General features: G+C 25.4%; 8 protein-coding genes across 8 annotated transcripts, besides 27 other annotated features; 3 read left to right on the top strand and 5 right to left on the bottom strand.

Moving 5' to 3' along the window:
* Positions 1 to 57: 57 nt before the first annotated feature.
* On the bottom strand, positions 58 to 540 carry EDI_014030 (SUMO-conjugating enzyme UBC9, putative; the record flags this gene model as incomplete). Its single annotated transcript, XM_001737612.1, has 1 exon — positions 58 to 540. One exon carries the CDS (start codon positions 538 to 540, stop codon positions 58 to 60), a length of 483 nt encoding a protein of 160 aa, XP_001737664.1.
* Positions 539 to 596: a sequence feature (AT_rich).
* Positions 597 to 655: 59 nt separating this feature from the next.
* On the bottom strand, positions 656 to 1,435 carry EDI_014040 (uncharacterized protein; the record flags this gene model as incomplete). Its single annotated transcript, XM_001737613.1, has 1 exon — positions 656 to 1,435. The coding sequence occupies one exon, from the start codon at positions 1,433 to 1,435 to the stop codon at positions 656 to 658; it is 780 nt and encodes a 259-aa protein (XP_001737665.1).
* A 317-nt stretch (positions 1,436 to 1,752) lies between these two features.
* Positions 1,753 to 1,859: a sequence feature (AT_rich).
* Positions 1,860 to 2,525: 666 nt separating this feature from the next.
* Positions 2,526 to 2,634: a sequence feature (AT_rich).
* A 209-nt stretch (positions 2,635 to 2,843) lies between these two features.
* Positions 2,844 to 2,907: a sequence feature (AT_rich).
* Positions 2,908 to 3,138: 231 nt separating this feature from the next.
* On the top strand, positions 3,139 to 3,900 carry EDI_014050 (histone H3, putative; the record flags this gene model as incomplete). Its single annotated transcript, XM_001737614.1, has 2 exons — positions 3,139 to 3,549; positions 3,691 to 3,900. The coding sequence occupies 2 exons, from the start codon at positions 3,139 to 3,141 to the stop codon at positions 3,898 to 3,900; spliced, it is 621 nt and encodes a 206-aa protein (XP_001737666.1).
* Positions 3,175 to 3,325: a microsatellite.
* Positions 3,901 to 3,980: 80 nt separating the features above from the next.
* On the bottom strand, positions 3,981 to 6,674 carry EDI_014060 (uncharacterized protein; the record flags this gene model as incomplete). Its single annotated transcript, XM_001737615.1, has 1 exon — positions 3,981 to 6,674. One exon carries the CDS (start codon positions 6,672 to 6,674, stop codon positions 3,981 to 3,983), a length of 2,694 nt encoding a protein of 897 aa, XP_001737667.1.
* Positions 6,675 to 6,819: 145 nt separating this feature from the next.
* Positions 6,820 to 6,870: a sequence feature (AT_rich).
* A 116-nt stretch (positions 6,871 to 6,986) lies between these two features.
* Positions 6,987 to 7,017: a sequence feature (AT_rich).
* A 13-nt stretch (positions 7,018 to 7,030) lies between these two features.
* Positions 7,031 to 7,051: a sequence feature (AT_rich).
* Positions 7,052 to 7,151: 100 nt separating this feature from the next.
* Positions 7,152 to 7,212: a microsatellite.
* Positions 7,213 to 7,279: 67 nt separating this feature from the next.
* Positions 7,280 to 7,309: a sequence feature (AT_rich).
* A 46-nt stretch (positions 7,310 to 7,355) lies between these two features.
* Positions 7,356 to 7,377: a sequence feature (AT_rich).
* A 22-nt stretch (positions 7,378 to 7,399) lies between these two features.
* Positions 7,400 to 7,456: a sequence feature (AT_rich).
* A 254-nt stretch (positions 7,457 to 7,710) lies between these two features.
* Positions 7,711 to 7,852: a microsatellite.
* Positions 7,853 to 7,985: 133 nt separating this feature from the next.
* Positions 7,986 to 8,173: a microsatellite.
* A 177-nt stretch (positions 8,174 to 8,350) lies between these two features.
* Positions 8,351 to 8,529: a microsatellite.
* Positions 8,424 to 8,577: a microsatellite.
* Positions 8,578 to 8,650: 73 nt separating this feature from the next.
* Positions 8,651 to 8,680: a sequence feature (AT_rich).
* Positions 8,681 to 8,733: 53 nt separating this feature from the next.
* EDI_014070 (uncharacterized protein) lies at positions 8,734 to 10,899 on the top strand (the record flags this gene model as incomplete). Its single annotated transcript, XM_001737616.1, has 1 exon — positions 8,734 to 10,899. One exon carries the CDS (start codon positions 8,734 to 8,736, stop codon positions 10,897 to 10,899), a length of 2,166 nt encoding a protein of 721 aa, XP_001737668.1.
* Positions 10,900 to 10,911: 12 nt separating this feature from the next.
* Positions 10,912 to 10,944: a sequence feature (AT_rich).
* A 72-nt stretch (positions 10,945 to 11,016) lies between these two features.
* Positions 11,017 to 13,911, bottom strand: EDI_014080 (uncharacterized protein; the record flags this gene model as incomplete). Its single annotated transcript, XM_001737617.1, has 1 exon — positions 11,017 to 13,911. One exon carries the CDS (start codon positions 13,909 to 13,911, stop codon positions 11,017 to 11,019), a length of 2,895 nt encoding a protein of 964 aa, XP_001737669.1.
* Positions 13,910 to 13,955: a sequence feature (AT_rich).
* Positions 13,956 to 14,128: 173 nt separating this feature from the next.
* Positions 14,129 to 14,174: a sequence feature (AT_rich).
* Positions 14,175 to 14,205: 31 nt separating this feature from the next.
* Positions 14,206 to 14,261: a sequence feature (AT_rich).
* Positions 14,262 to 14,272: 11 nt separating this feature from the next.
* Positions 14,273 to 14,342: a sequence feature (AT_rich).
* Positions 14,343 to 14,482: 140 nt separating this feature from the next.
* Positions 14,483 to 14,631: a sequence feature (AT_rich).
* Positions 14,632 to 14,662: 31 nt separating this feature from the next.
* Positions 14,663 to 14,857: a repeat region.
* Positions 14,663 to 14,999: a repeat region.
* Positions 15,000 to 15,010: 11 nt separating this feature from the next.
* Positions 15,011 to 15,096: a sequence feature (AT_rich).
* A 322-nt stretch (positions 15,097 to 15,418) lies between these two features.
* Positions 15,419 to 15,454: a sequence feature (AT_rich).
* Positions 15,455 to 15,730: 276 nt separating this feature from the next.
* On the top strand, positions 15,731 to 16,624 carry EDI_014090 (Tumor susceptibility gene 101 protein, putative; the record flags this gene model as incomplete). Its single annotated transcript, XM_001737618.1, has 1 exon — positions 15,731 to 16,624. One exon carries the CDS (start codon positions 15,731 to 15,733, stop codon positions 16,622 to 16,624), a length of 894 nt encoding a protein of 297 aa, XP_001737670.1.
* A 111-nt stretch (positions 16,625 to 16,735) lies between these two features.
* EDI_014100 (calmodulin, putative) lies at positions 16,736 to 17,170 on the bottom strand (the record flags this gene model as incomplete). The annotated part of the gene is made up of 1 exon (XM_001737619.1): positions 16,736 to 17,170. The coding sequence occupies one exon, from the start codon at positions 17,168 to 17,170 to the stop codon at positions 16,736 to 16,738; it is 435 nt and encodes a 144-aa protein (XP_001737671.1).
* Positions 17,171 to 17,199: the final 29 nt, after the last annotated feature.

Raw genomic sequence — 17,199 nt, forward strand, 5'->3', positions numbered from 1 at the left:
GAATAAATAGAGATAATTAAGGATTACAACAACAACATTTTGTTTAAACAAGTAGAATTATAATGAATCTTTTAAATATTGTTCTTTTTGTTTTATTACTTCCATCTTATATGCTTTAATATCTCTAACAAAATAATCATTTGCACGTTGTTGAGCAGGAGACTCTTTATTTGGATTATCTAATAAATCTTGTACTCCAACAAGAATTTGTTTAATAGAAATTGTAGGTTTCCAATCGTATGATTCATTTAATATACTAAGACAAATTTGTCCATTTGGAAATACATTTGGATGGAAAAATCCTTCTGGTAAATAACAACGTGGTGGGGATGCTGGATACCCAGTAGAAAATTTCATTTCTACTGGATAATAACCATTTTCCCATATTGTTCCTTTCTTTCCTGGAACTAAACATTCCCAATTAAACAAATCAGGTTGTCCTTTTTTCATTATTGGTCGTGCAATAAATCCTGGAGGATGGTCTTTTCTCCAAGCCCTTCGTTCTTCTACAATTCTACTAACTGCAGTAAGTTGACTCATATAAATTTAATTAAATTAATAAAGTTCTTTTTATTTTTTAATTTAAAAAAAATTTTCCTTGAAAAACAAAAAGAATATTTTAAATCAGATAAGAAATATTTTGTTAGTAATTATCTTATTGGCAAACTTTGGTTCCAACATCATTTCCTTCTAAAAAAAGTTCTAGACATTCCTTTGTACCTTCAAAAACGTATGACTGAATCATGTGTTTTTTGGCTGCTATCATTAGTTCACTAATTTTCCCAGCCATGCCCCCAGTTACATCTACTCCTTTACAACCATGCAAAAACTTTTTTATTGAATCATAATTTTGTTCATTTATCAATGGAATAACTTCTCCTTTATCATTAAGAACTGGGGTATTGCAAATGAATCCAATTCTACTACAACCAAATCTAATAGCAAGTTCTGGAACTAGTTGATCAGCAGAAAGAATACAACTACCTTGTATAATATCCATTGCAATATCTCCATGAACCACAGGAATAATTCCTTGATTAATCATCATTTGAAGTGGTTGTAAATACATGTCAACAATTCTTTTATTTTCAGTAACAACAAAATTAAAAGGATGAAATGGAATAGCACTAACCCCTTCTTTAATTAATGAATTAACAATGACAGAACTTAATTCTTGCATTGCCATTTCACATTCAATAACACCAGTTTTATGAAACCCTTCTGCAAGATGATACTTTGCTGCTGGGACATGACCAAATGACCCAGCTCCATGGGCAAGTATAATTGGTTGTTTAGGATGAGAATGAATAAATTGAGCTAGGCATTTGCTAAATACATGTATATTTTCTAAAACTGGAGGACCATCAACTCTATTCTTTTCAGTTAGATAACTACCTCCTATCTTTAAAATAATAAGGTTTGGTATTGAATTCATTTATATGTTTATAAGTACTTTTAAGATCTTTATCAAAGCCTCTTTGTAATAACACGAATCTTTTCGTAAGCTACTATTCGATTCAATTAAATGTACAAAAATAGTCAAAGTAAATCTTGAGTTATATCATTATCTATTCATTTTTTATTTCCTTTTTTATCCTAAAAATAAAGTAGATTAATTAAATAACGATTGTCTCTTCGTCTTGTTACAGATAACTAAAAAAATGATGCTTCACTAAGAAAAAAAAATGATGCTTTATTCAGAAAAATGATGCTTTATTCAGGAATGAAGTAATATCTTAAATTTATAGTACCTAATATTATTTTTATATTTTTATGGTATGTATAAGAAACATACTTATATTAAATTTTATGAAAAAGGAAAAATTAAAATATAATAGTTTAAATATAATTAATAAATAGTTTTGAATTTGGTTAATACAGGTTAATTATAATTAAAATTCTTGGGATAAACTATCAAATTCATTTTAATTTAATTATACTTTGTTATTTAACACCACTATAAAATGTTGTTAATTCATTAAACATCTTCTTACATGTTAATAATTTATTTTTTATCATTAGTTTGATTATTAATTTTGTCTCTTCATTAAATGATTATTATTACTTTCTATTTGATATCTGTTGATTTCTTAAGTATTTTATTTTAATAACAGATTTCTTATTTTATGATTTTTCCTTTTATAAGAGTGAAGTTGATTTAATTAATAAAATATAGTCTTCATTAATAATATTTGTAATTTACTCCTTCTTAAGATATTACACCTATTTCTAATATTTCATTTCTTTTAATTGTAATAGAATTAGACAATAATATTAACATCATTAAATTCGTGTTATGATATAATTATTTGATATATTATCATTTAGATTCATTAATACACCGTTTTTGATTCTGATAAAAAGTACTAACTTTTTTGTTTCATGCCACAATGTCATAATATGAATTAAACTAATTTTCACTTACCTTGAAAGAGAATTGATCAATTAATACAAGATTTGTTAAGTACTTTAAACAAAAAAGAAGTTTATTTAATAAAATAACTGATTATTGATAGCGTTCATTCATAATTTGATTATTAAAAATATTTATTATTTATTCAAATGAAAGAAAAAATTATAATTTGATACATTTTTAATGATTTGAAACATTTAAAACATTATTATTCAATTTTTGATACTCAAATAAAAGTTATTAAGGAGGTTCATTATTACCAAATTAAAATTCATTTTTTATATTGACATATTTATAACTTATGACAAAAACAAGATAATTAGAGATAATAAATGAATTATGGAAATAGTATTGAAGTGATTAATTTTGTTATTGAATTTTCATCCACAATTATTTTTCATTTATTTTTCCCTTAAAATAGATTAAAACGAATAATTAAAATAATAAATTAAATCATTATAAAATATAGGATTTATTTATTATAGTATTTTTTAGAGCTTCTTCATATTTTTTTGACTCTCTGTAATCAATGAAACACTGTCAAGATTGATTTATTTTAATGAGGTATCTGGATGGAAATAACTATTCTATTAAAAATAAGAATAAAACTAAAAGAGTTAGTTTTTAAGTAATTATACCAAAATAGTAAAAGAAATAATTCAAAGAGCTATTAATGAAAACGATAAAAATATGGATCTAAAAATGATCACAAGCCACAGAATCAAATGGCAAGACAAAAAAAAGAGGATCCTCATTCAATCAAAATAAAAAAAGAAAAAGATGATAAGAAAAAAGGAGTAGAAGAAAAAAAACCAAAGAAACAGTCTTTAAAAACAATAAAAAAAGAACCAGCTCTTATTAAAATTAAAAAAGAAACAGTAGAAGGAACAATAAATGAAATTAAAAAAGAAATCGTACCGATTAAAAAAGAAATTCAACCCATCAAAAAGGAAATACATGCAATAAAACAAGAACACAAAGAAAGTTTATCAAAAATATCATCATCAATATCTGAAAAAACATCGATTCTCGTTCCTAAATCAAAAGTAGTTAAAAAATCACCTTTGGAAAGAGTAGCAGAGATAAATAGAAGAAATGCACTCACTTCAATACCTAAAAATGCTTTCATGAAATTTGTTTGTTGTTTTTTATTTAAGATAACGATTTTGTACCAAAAAAAAAATATTATCTATTCAAACTTCTATCTTAAATTATCTTATTTTCACTTATCTTTTCTTTTCAACTATTTAGAAACAAAAAGGTAAATTAATTGTTAGGTTAAAGATCTTGTTCTTAGTAATCAAGACTTTTTAGATAGAAATGAACTCCGATTCCAAAGAGATGCCATTCTTGCACTTCACTTTATTGCAGAAGACTTTTTGGTAAAGCTCTTTGAAGATAGTAATTTGTGTGCCCTTCATGCCAAACGTGTGACTGTTGATCTACGTGATATTCGTTTAGTCCTTAGATTAAAGAAGTTGTATTGAATCATTAAAGATTGTTTTATTCTATTATTTTAACAAGAAAAAAGAAGAAATCGAATAATAAATTAACCTAAAATTATTGCTCAAGAAAGGTCGTGATAACCATTATTGCTTCTCTTTTTACGATAAATTATGAATCCAATAATAAAAGCAAAGATACTGACAAATATCAAGAAGAAAACAACACCAAAAATAATCCATCCAACTTTAACCCCATTATTATCCTCTGCATTGTTTGATGATTCACCACTTGGACTTGGAGCAGAAGAACTTGTTGACGGTTGATTACTTGAAGCATCTGGGGATGGAGGTAATGAAGATGAAGAATCTGATGATGGTATTTTTTCAAGTTTCATCAATATTTCAACGTCAATAAACCCAATTTCATTTTCATTAAAACCAGAAACTAAGACAAGTTTTGGATCAACACCATTTACTTCTACTTTCAAAATAGTACCAAATTTTCCACAATTACCTGTTTTAAAATCAGAATATTCTGAAGCAGTTGGAGTTGATGGGAAACTGTAATTTGTCTTATCATTGCCACGACATGAGTCATGTGCTGAAATAAATGTTGGAATTTCAGTACCTGTTGCACAAGTCATGAAATAAACAGTACCTTTATAACCTTCAGGAATTAAATAATATGAACCACGAACATTTTTATGAGTTCCATCTGGGAATGTCATATAAGTAGCATAACTGTATTGGGTATAAGTAGTCATTCTATAGAATCTCTTTGATACAGGAAGGATTATAGCCTCCCTACATTGTGAATAAATTGGTCTATCATTTGTATATAATGATAAAACAAATTGTCCACTTGTTCCTTGACTTTCAGCTCCAACAAAAACATAATAATTATTTCCTGGTTGTGCTTTAATAGTAACATAACCTCCTCCATTACATCCTCTTGTATCATTAACATCAGCAATACAAAGTAATTTTCCACATGACCCTGAACCAACAGCAAGATATGAATCATATTGGATTGATTGAGAACATGTTGAAATAGAAACTTCAGTTGGTTTTTCTACACTAAAAGTATACCATACAGCTTCAGTTTCTTGTCTTCTAGAACAAAAGCCATTAGATGGTTCAGCATTCAAATTCCAATCAAGAATAGTATATGGAACCATAATAGAACGAGCATTTTGACAGGTTTCATGTTCAATGGTTTCTTCAATAACAATATGAACAGCAAGGGCTTGACTTGTTCCTCCAAATGCATAAACAAAAGCAGTTTGTTTAATATCAATCAATACTTCCTCTCTTCTATTATATGAACAATAATAATTACCACATCCACTGTGAACTTCAATTGCATTTGGTGAATTACCTTCTTCATCATATGAGAATAAATGGTATCCTTTCTTATTAGGAAGGGCATCAGTTCCAATAAATTTATACCATTTTCCTTTACCATTTTCTGGTGTTCCTGAACACCCATGAGGTGCTTCAGATAATTCACTTAAGAAGGCAGTTTCAGTTAATGATGAAGTAACTAATAATGCACTTTCACACCGGTCATGTTTACTGGTACTGGTATATTCCATAAAGAAAGTTAAATCACATGGACCATTAATACAAACCACACGAATATAATACTCTCTACCATTTTCTGGCATAAAGTCAATATAACCATGATTTCCACAAACAACATTAGACTCTTGGATACAAGTACTTTGACTACAAGAATCAAAAATTTCAATTTTACTTTCACCTGATTTAGAAGCACATGTTTGAATTGATACACCTGTTCCTGTACCTTTAAATGTAAAGTATGCAGCTGGGAATGAAAGGGTTGTATCACTACAAAGATTATTGGTTTTAGTCCATGAATCATTTAATGGTGCTGATCTACTAAATGGTAAAGAAATAATAGAAATTGCTTGTTCACAAACAGTAGGAATTGCTTGAGCAAGAGATTTAATAGTTAATTGGAAAGTACCTGCTTCTTGATAATAAGAAGTAACAAAAATATAATAACGTTGATCTTTAACTGTTGGGAAATAGACTCGAGCTGGAACATCTCCAACATTACCAGGACATCCTCCATCAGCAGAAGTATAACATGGCATATTATCACAATTTCCTTCAATAGGTCCTTTAATAACTGCAAGAAATACATCAAATGGAAGATTAGAACCACAAGTATCAGCTACAATAGCTCTTCCATCTCCAACAAAAGTATACCATAGTCCATGTACTGAACTATAAATAGTACAGTCAAGTTTAGTTGAATCACCTGCTAATGTATTTCCTTCAACTACAGCAGGGAATGATTTAATTTCTAATGCTTTTCGACAATTGGTATTTGTTGGATTAGTTTCTTGGGCAGTGAAACGGAATCTACCATAGGCACCAGGAGCAGAATAAACAGCAACATAAACTGGTTTTCCTGCACTAACAAATACTTGTAATTTAGAATTAGTAGAACATTCAGGAAAATCGTCATTCATTTCAATTAAGTTTGTTGCAGCAGTTTCACTACAAGTATGATATGCAGCAATTTTAGTATCGACTAATGTATATGCAGAACAAGTAGAAACAGTGAATGTAGTGTCTTTGGTTGAATTAAGAATATACCACACTGGTTTAACTAATTGTTGAATACCATTATTGTCTTCAATTATAAAATCAGTTACGTCAGCATCAATTTTATCATAAGCAGTAAAAGGAAGATTAATGACAGGTAACCCTTTACTACAACTAGCACTAAGTGAAAATGATAAAGTTAAACTGAAAACAAGAAGAGTAAGATAACTCATAGACATTAAATTATGAGTTTCAGATTCTAAGATTAAAGAAATAGGCAATTTATTTGCTTTTGAACCACACAAAAATAGTATTTTTATGATTGAATGAAAATTCAAGGGTTTGATAACAATTCAAAAATCAGTATTATTTTTGATAGGAAACTTTTAAAAATTAAATAAAAAAGTATTTATAAAAAATTTATAAAAATTAATACCATTCATTTTTCCTTTTTTATTATTCTTTTTTTTGGAAAACAAATTCTTTCTTTATAAATAATTGAATTATTTTGATTAATAGCTTTATTTCCTTAATAAAGAATTAACTTAACGAATAATTTTTTTTTAAATTAGATAAATTAAAGTCCTTAAGGTTGTTAATATATAATTTAATATATCTAACCTACTTTGAAAAATCTTGTCTATACAATTCTTTTCTAATACTATAAAGTTAATGATATTAATGAATAATAAAATTAAGCATCTTATTCTTTTTAATTTATTCTTATTTTCATTCTCTTTTTTATTTAAAATGGTTTTTATTTTTATTTTTATTTTTTATTTATTATAATGAATGAGCTTGGTAACAATGTTTATTTATTTAATGAATTATTCTTCTGGGTGTGTTATTTTAATTTATTGTATTAATATATTTTGATTGTTATTGTCGTGTTCTGATAATTAAAGTCATAAGTTAGTAACTATAAATAAATATTATTTAATTGAAAGTAGTATGTAATGAAGTGATAAAATTATATATTATTTTCAATACCTTATAATAATATTAATAAAATTGATATATTGTATTGAAAAACATGACAATTCAATTAAAAAAACAAATGTATATCTACTATAATTAAAATTTAAAGTAAAGAGAAATATTTACTTTTTCATTATGATGTCAATCATTTAATATCTATCAAAATATAACAAAAAGAAATATATTGTTTTCTTCAATAATTATCTTAAATCAATGATTTGATAAATATCATTAAAACATTTAAACAAACAAAACATATTGTTAATGAACATAATTTTAAATTAAAACAATATATTCAAATAATTATTTAAATGAATAATAAATAAATAAAAACATTATCTCTAATGAAACGAATAAAATACTGAATTAATAAAAAAAATGAATGCGTTAACAGTCAAAAATAAAACTGATAAGAAATAATAAAGTAATTAATATAAATTTGATTTTGAAAAAACGAAAATAGAAAATATAATATTTTCATAGTTTAATAATGATAAACCAAAATCATATATTATAACACATTAAATCATATCAAAAGAAGAATATAAAAAATATTTACATTCTAAATGAACAAATAAAGATAAATAGAAACTTAATAAAATAAAAAATAGAATAATATTTTGATAATGATACAAATATGAAAAAAAAATCAATTTTATAGTATTAGAATAATTAAATAACATAATTAAATATAATTGAAATTATTAATTCAAATAATAATTAATAGATATGAAAATATCAAATATTAATAATCAATAAATTATTAATGTCAACAAGTTTAAATCAAAATATCAATTAAGAGAATAAGAAATATTAAAGAACAAGAACAATTGTATAATAATTATTAAGAAATTAACAACGAACTAATAATAATTAAAATAAAGCAATAGAATTAAACATACTGTATGTCAAATAAATAAATAGAAGGAATTACATCAAAAATAAATAATAAAAGAATATAAATAAGATAATGACGATTAATATAAATAAACAAATAATGATTTCTAACAAAAATTAACTCAAGTTGAATAAGAAAAATGATAATAATAAAGAATAAATAATAAATAAACTAATAAGAAATATACAAAATAAGAGAATGAAAAAAATAAAAATGAAGTACTATATTTAATGTAAAAAATGAATAATATAAATAAAATAAGAGAATGTTAACTACTTGATTTATTGTCATTTATTTTTTGAGAAAATCTTAAAAGATTACTATTAAAAATCTTACACCATTATAAAACAATAAAAATTTTAATAAAAACTAGAAATCTTAAAAAAAACTAAAAAAGAAAAAGAATAGCACTTGTTTTTGAGATGTTAAAAATATGTTGTATCAATGGATGTCAAGAAATAGGTAAAGAAAAACTTTCTAAAATAGAGGGTAAAGTAACTGTAAAGCCTGAATTCATTAATACTTATCCAAGAGATTGGATGTTATGTGAAAGACATTTCATTGAGAAAGCAGAGAGGTTAGATTGTTGTATTGAAAAATGTAGTAATAGCGCTTCAACGAATGAGCTTCCATATGATATGATTAGTAAAGTAAAGATTAGAAGTAATTGTTCACATCACCTTATTTGTCTTAATCATTATAAACGATTCAATAATAAACAAAAAGTACCAAATTTACCTCCAATTAAACGTGAACCAATTGAACCAACAATTGAACAAGTACCACCAGAAAAAAAGAAAACAGAGATAAGAGATGATACTACAACTGCAGAAGATAATAATGAAACTCATTTAAAATCTGAAACAGTTTCAGAAAAAGAGTTAGATCTAATTGAAAAATGTGATGTAATAGGTTGTAATAAAGAAAAAACAAATACCCATTTTATGCATAGTAGTCCAATAAAATTATGTTCTAATCATTTTAAACAATTCAAACAAGCAATGAGAAAAGCAGTTTTACTTAAACAAATTCAATTACCTATTGAATGTATTAATCTTATTCCTAAAGATTCAAATCATCCTTTATATAACTATCCTTTATTAGATCATGACCAAGTTTGTTCTCTTTGTTTTAGTAATACTCAGTGTCCTTTTAAATGCTCAACATGTTCAATGAATTATTGTATTGATTGTTATAAAATGGTAAATCAAAATTTGGATTATTCAGATAATTGGATTTGTTCAAATTGTCATAATAAATTTAATAGAAATGATATTATTAAACAAGAATTTGCATTAATTCTTCCATTAATTAATAAATCAATAAAAAAAGTTTTAAGTGAAGAGTATGCTCAAGTTATTGCTAATGAACAAAAACAAATTGAAGCAAAAAAACAACAATTAATTGAAAGAAAAAAGAAACTTCAATCATTTATTGTCTGGTTAGTGTGTATTCTTCCTCATTCCTTAAAAATCCATCAGGGAATGATTTCTTTTGTTGAAAGAAAAAAACTTAATGAAACTATTCCAAAAGAAAATCTTTTTATTATGTCAAAAGCTGCAAGAGAATATATGACCCTTCCACATTTTAGTTCAATTACAACTGCTCAGTTTATTGGAATGGCAGAAATTCTTATGCACGTTGTTATTGATAATGATGAAAGACTTCAATTTAAATTAATTAGTAATAACGCCCCATTAGATATTGTGTCTCTTGCTCATTCTCATCAATATATTGATATATTAATGCAAATAATAAATAACCAACCTGAATGGGTTCCAACAATTCAGTTAAAACGATTAATGAAAAAGAATTGTCAATTTAGTTATTCAATGTTATTAATGAAATTATCATTACAGACAACTGAAGCTGTTTGTGATGGAATTCGTGTTATACAACAAGATAATCATATTAGAAATGTTATTATTTTTTGTGGAGCTAATGGAGGAATGATTGGATATGAAGGATGTTTAACATCTTCTGGAGAATCAGATAATAGTGTTGGAAGTAATTTTAATGGCATAGGAGATTTTGATGATGAACATTCAAAAAATTCTTCATGTAATGATCAACATTTAAATCCACTTGGATTTCCTATAGGAATTAAATCTACTCAACCATCAAAAATTATTTATCAAACACTATTAATTAATTATTTAGCAGTGGCAATTAAATTTGCTATTAACGGGAATAATAATAAAGTTGGATTATTAATTTTTGGTAAAGAAGGATGTGAGAATGGAACTATTGAAATAATTAAAACAGACTTAGAAAATAAAAGAGTTAGATTATATGGATGTAAAGATTATAGAGATTTGTCACAATGGAATTCTTCTTATGAAGAAATTAAACAAGACCTCCCAAATATTTTATTTGTTTCAATTCATACTGAAGAATACACTAATAAAGATGATATGTCAATATTTAAATCTATTGCATCAGATTTAAGAAGTCTTAGTCTTATAAAAAATGAACAAATGTATCATACTAAAATTGTTCACCTTATTGATTCTGGGTTTATTCAAGAATGTAATTTGGAAGTTTATCGAAATTTAACTTCTACGTATATTTCTTCAATAACAGAATAATTGATTTTCTACTTTTTTTTAATTTAAACATTTTATATTAAATATCTTTGAATGAAAAAATAAACTCAAGAATGTTCAAGAAATAATCTTTTATAGTACTTCAGTTTTTATTTAGTCTTAATACCAATCATCATAACACCAATCATCACTTATTTGTCTCCCATATATTTCATTCTCATTACATATTGGGTCACCGTATAAATCAAAGTCATCAACTTCATATTGAACTTGGAATGGAGACTCTTCTAATGGACAATTGAATTTTTCTGTATATTTATCTTCAACTTTGTACTTAACAAAGTCATGTCCTTTCAATTCAAATAAAGCATCTCTCAAGTAAAAGTGATGAATTAACATATCCCAAACTTTAGATCCTATTAATGTTTGAATATTACCAATAACTATTAGTCCACATTTAGCTCTTGTTAATGCAACATTTAATCTTTTATAATCACTCACAAATCCAATTCCAAGAGTTTGGTTTGATCTAACACAAGAAAAAATAATATATTCTTTTTCATTTCCTTGAAATCCATCAATATTAGCAACTTTAATTTTTGTAGAAATGTATTGAGAAATAAGTTCTTGTTGAGCCTGATATGGTGAAATAATTCCTATTTCATTTTCTTTAACCTTATTCTTCAACAAGCCATCAACAATCTGTTTTATTATTAGAACTTCTCCTTCATTATTATAACTTGTTCCACTACTTCCATATTGTTCTCTTCCATCACAATTAATAAACATTATAGGATTTGTATAATCTGGGAAGAAATTAATAATTCTACTATCAAATCTATCTTCATTACTCACCCCATTCTCTAATTTAGAAGAATAAAACATTTTATTTGAAAATTCTACAATTGCTGGATGCATTCTGTATTGTGTTTTTAACATTGTTCTTTTGATTTGTGTATTTGCCATAAATCGTTCAAACATTGATTTTTGGAATCCAGCTTCTCTAGCCTCAGTTGAAAGACATGTTGGTTGTAATTGTTGAATATCTCCAATTAAAACTGCTTTTCTAACATTAATAATTCCAGCCAATGTTTCTGGTTCAAGAGATTGAGCAGCTTCATCAACAATAGATGCAAAAAATTTTTGTTTTAATATTGTTGAACGAGTACAAATAGTGAGTGTAGAACAAATACATTCTATTCCATTTAATATCTCATCAAAATAATCTGAGATGAATTTGTTAATATACTCATTCTCATTAAATGTTATTCTTTGATTGACTCTATCAAAAACTTCTTGTATATTTGGATTAGTTTGGTTGACAAAGTTTTCAAACGTTCCATAATTCATCTCATTTCTTGGGTTTGATAAATATTTTTCATAACAAATTTGAACTCTTCTCTTTTCATCTTCTGTTAGATATTGTCCATATTTTTTCTTTAGTAACTCTCTTATATTAATTATTATTGATTCTTCCAATTCATCATCTAATTCATCATCTGAAACATTTAAATCATTACCTATTTTTTTATTTTTTCTTTGTTTCTCCAATCGATGTCTTTGTTCTAAAACTGGGTCATTAATAATAATCTGACCATAACTTGTTATTGACAACATTTTAATTCCTCTTTTTTCTGTAAATTCTATTGCTTTTTTTAATAATGAATGTTCTCGTATCTTATCACTACAGTTTTCAAATTGATCATCTGCAACTATTCTAATTGTTGGAATTCCTTTTTCAATAAGTTTTGAACAAATAACATCAACAGCATTATTGCTTGATGCACAAACTAATAGTCTTCTTTCAGCTCTATTTCTATTATAAAATCTATGTTTGTTATAAATCAAATATTGTGCAATTGAAACAGCAACTGTAGTTTTACCAGTTCCAGGTGGTCCTATTACAAGTGAGATGTCTTCATTTAGAGCATTGTAAATAGCCTTAATTTGGTAATCATTTAAGTTAGATAAATTAGGAATATTATATTTATCTGTTAATATTTCATCATAAGTTATTGTATCATTTGTTTTTCGGTCTTGGTGATTGTTACAACACAATATTTTTGAATAATATCCATCAAGGTCTCGTTCTTCTAATGTTTCTAGTGTTCTAATAAATGGATTTCCTTTATCATTAGTAAGAAAATAAATCCTAAATAATGATGTTTTCTTCACTATTTCTTCATCATATTTCCATTTTTTCTCATTTGTCGGATATTTCCTAGTAATTTGACCTGTCTCATCATCCCTACACTCTGTTCCAAAAAGAAAATCTTGTAATCTAACAGTAACTGTTTTACCTCTACTTGAAGTAATGTTTCCTCCAAATACACATTTTGATGATTTAAAGATTAAAGATGGAAATAGTTTTATTTCTATTGAATTTGTGTCATTAATCATTCCTTTTAATCCACCACAACTAATAATTACCTCGTCTTCTAACTGAAGACCTCCAATAGCTTTATAAAGGTTAATCTCTACAGCTGTAAATGTTGGGTACTTGAAAAATTTAATATTTTGTTTTTCTTGTCTTAATTCAACTTCAACTACTCTACGATCTTCTTTCTTTTCAACTCTAGACAGATATAAGTATGTCTGAACATAATCTTTAAGTGTTTGATATTCATCTCTAACTCTTTTGTTTGTTTTTTCTTTTGGGAATTGAGATTCAATATTATCAACTAAATCTTGTTTAACACAAGAAACAGATTGACCAACTTCATAGTTATCTATTATAACAGCACCTTCATTAACAATGCTCTTAGTGTATAGTTGTTTGGTTATTTTATTGTTCTGGCGTTTTAAGCAATGAGAACATAAGAAATTTTTTGAGTTATATTTATAATGAAGATTATATATATTTGTTTCTTCACATTGAGAACATTTTAGCACAACTCCATCAAAAGAGATACTAAAATGGGAATTAACTCTCATATGATAAAGGAGTTGGCATATTCCAGCATTCATAATTTTACCATTACAAAAATATTTACCACATTGACACTGAACAATACCAGTTGTTTCTCCACAGTATTCACAGTGTTTTTCTTCCATTAATATATTTTAATTTATTAGATTATATTTATATTAAAATTTTTGCATCATTCTAGTCAAAAAACTGTACCATTTGCATCACAGTATTTGTTTTTTATTATAGAAAAGTTATTTTAGTACTTTTTAGAATAGGAGTTAACTGCCTCTATTACCCTATCATAACTAACAAGAATAACATTGATATAAACTCTCTATAACAGGAGTTATTATTGAATAGAATAAAAAATTTTGAATCTTATATATTTTTTTTTTACATTTATTTAGTTTATTGTATGTATCAACTAATGGCTTAACAAAATATTTCTTTTAAATTTAAGAAACAAATAATTAATAAACTATTCTTTTTTTAAGAAGAACAGAGTAAAAAAGTATTAATTAAAACTGTTTTTTTATTATTAATTTCAAATTCAAAAAAATTTATATTTATAATAGAATTAAGTCTCAACATTCCCGAACAAAAACTGTTATTACCTTTTTTGAAAAAAAAAAGAAAAATATCTTTTAGATTTAGTAGTTAGATTTTATAATATTGAAAAATTCCCTTTTTATCCAGTATATTCTAATTCTATACTTATTTATTTTTAATATCTTCATATTACATTATTCATGTATTATATTTATTCTTATAATTTAATATTCAAAAATAATATAATTAATTGTTTCATATTTGTATTACTTATTTTTATTGGTTGAATTTATTTCATTTTTATTAAATTTATTGATGGGAAAATATTAATTTTTTTACAAATACCATTTTTTATTTTTATATTATATTTAGTCTATTTCTTATATTACTTTATTTACTACTCATTCAAATACTTTCTTTACATCTTATTTTTTCAATTAATTGTATTACATTCATATATTCATTGAAGCCAGGCTTCTTACCAAACATTTCTTTATTCTTTTAATTATTCAATTTAGATTCTCTTTTATTATTTTTATCCTGTGATTATTTCGATATTTGATATTTATGTTTTAAATAAACTCTTAAATTCTTTAGAAGATTCATTTTATGATAAAACTGGTATTATTCTTAGTTTATTTATTGAATTATATAACTAATTTCCATCAACAGTTCTTGTATACAATTCTGTTCTTTATATTTTATATCATTTAATATTGAAATAATGTATAGCATTATTTTCTTTGATTTTTTTAATGAATTAATAATATTTATATTATCTGGATATTTTCAGTATATATTATTTATATTTTTGGTATAAAATAGTATCTTCTCCATACTGGTGATGTACATCTCATTTCTTATATTTCTCATTGACTAAATATTTTAAATTCTTCTTTTATTCTTTTCAGTATTAACCTTGTATTTTTATTTTTGTTTCGTATTACCTTATTATTCTTTACATCCTAATATGAATTTATTTCTATAGTATGAAATATCTATTAAAACTGATGCTATCAAATACTTATGAAAATGAAATCTATCGAAACAAACGTATTAAGGAAATGATTTTGGGAAAAATTTATTATAACTATTTTTCCGATAAAAAGTATTAAATTATTTATAATTAATATAATACCTATTTTTATTCATTCTAAAACTGTTAACATTTAATTGTCAGTATTGACTCTTCTTTTTTATTAAAAAGATGCCTTAAGTATTTTTCTAATCTCCTGTTGAATTGATTATTTACTTTTGAAATGATTATAAAGAATTAAAAAAGAAAAAAGAATAAATTCTTCATTGGTTCAACAATAAAATAAAGTTTTTGTTTTTTTAATTGTTTCACAATTTTTAGGATATTAATGAAAATGCTTATTATGAAAGTACTAATATCTTTAAAATAATCATATTATGAATTTAGGCAAGATTGACTTGACTCTATCAACGGTGAGACCTTATTATTTGTATTACCCTCGTGTTCGAGTTGAAATAACCTCAGTGATACAGTACTATAAATTTTCTGCAACTGTTAGAACTTATGCTGATGGAATTATCCTTGCTGCATTAGTAGGAACAATACCAATAGTGTATCGAGGTAATCGATTTTGTTTACCGTTATGTATTATGTATCCATATGACTATCCATTTACTCCTCCTCTTTTTTTTACTGACCCAACACCAGAAATGGAAGTTGTTCCAGGACATCCGTATGCAATGCCAAATACAGTTATTTGTCATCCAATTCTTGATAGATGGTCAGAAAATGTAAATACACTGAGTGTTTTGCAGGTGTTTGTGAAAGACTTTTCTTGTATGCCTCCTTTAAGGATGAAAACGTCTATGATATCTCCGTATGCATATTATCCCCCGGAACGGTCACCTTATTACCCATATTCTCAAAACTATAACCAACCAGTTCCAATTCCTTTAAACCAACCTCTACTTCACCCTTTAGAACGTTCTCATCAACTACCATCAATATCTTCTATTTATGCAACAGAAAGTCAACCTTCTATCCCACCACCTCAAATACCACCTCAAAACCAACAACTACCTTCATTTCAAGGTAATATAGATACTCTTTCTACAATTGATGGGTTTGCACCATTCAAAACAAAAGAACGTGAACGTTCTCAATTACCTTCCCATAAGAATTTATGTACAAAATCAAGTGGACCAATGATTACCGATTTAAAAGCATTTGTACTTGGAAAACAACAACATATGAAAGGAAGTTTACCAACTATATCACAAATGGAAGAATATGGGACTCGAACAACACTCACTCCTTTAAACACAAAATAATATAAAAAGTATGTTTCAATTGTTAATTCATCATTAGTAATTTAATGTTTACTGTTTTTGTTTTATCTCTTTTCTTCATTCAATATAAAGTATTTTCATATTCAATTTTATTCATTTAAAAACACCCATTAATTGATTAATAAAATCATCAACTTTTACAACACCTTGTTCATCAATTCCCATAAACACAAACAAATCAGTAATTTCTTTTTGTTCCATATTATCTCCAATAGTAGAAAGTATTCTTCTCAATTCAATTGCAGGAATAAATCCTTTTTTATCTTTATCTAAAACATTAATTGCATTTTTAATTTCATCTTTATTAAATGATTTTGTTTTTAATTGAGGGAAACAAGAAATAAATAATTCATAACTCATTCCTCGTACTTTAGAATTAGAATTATATGTATTTGCAATCGCAGATGTTTCCATTACAACCCCTAACACCCTAACCAATGATTCAAATTCATTTAATGTCAAATATCCATCCCCATCTCCATCAAATAATAAAAATGATTCTTTCAGATCTTCACTGTGTTCTTGCATCGTTTAAATTATTAAGTTCTTTTCTTTTA

Source organism: Entamoeba dispar, genomic scaffold, assembly GCF_000209125.1.
Source record: "Entamoeba dispar SAW760 scf_1105229460713 genomic scaffold, whole genome shotgun sequence".
NCBI classification, from domain to species: Eukaryota; Evosea; order Mastigamoebida; family Endamoebidae; genus Entamoeba; species Entamoeba dispar.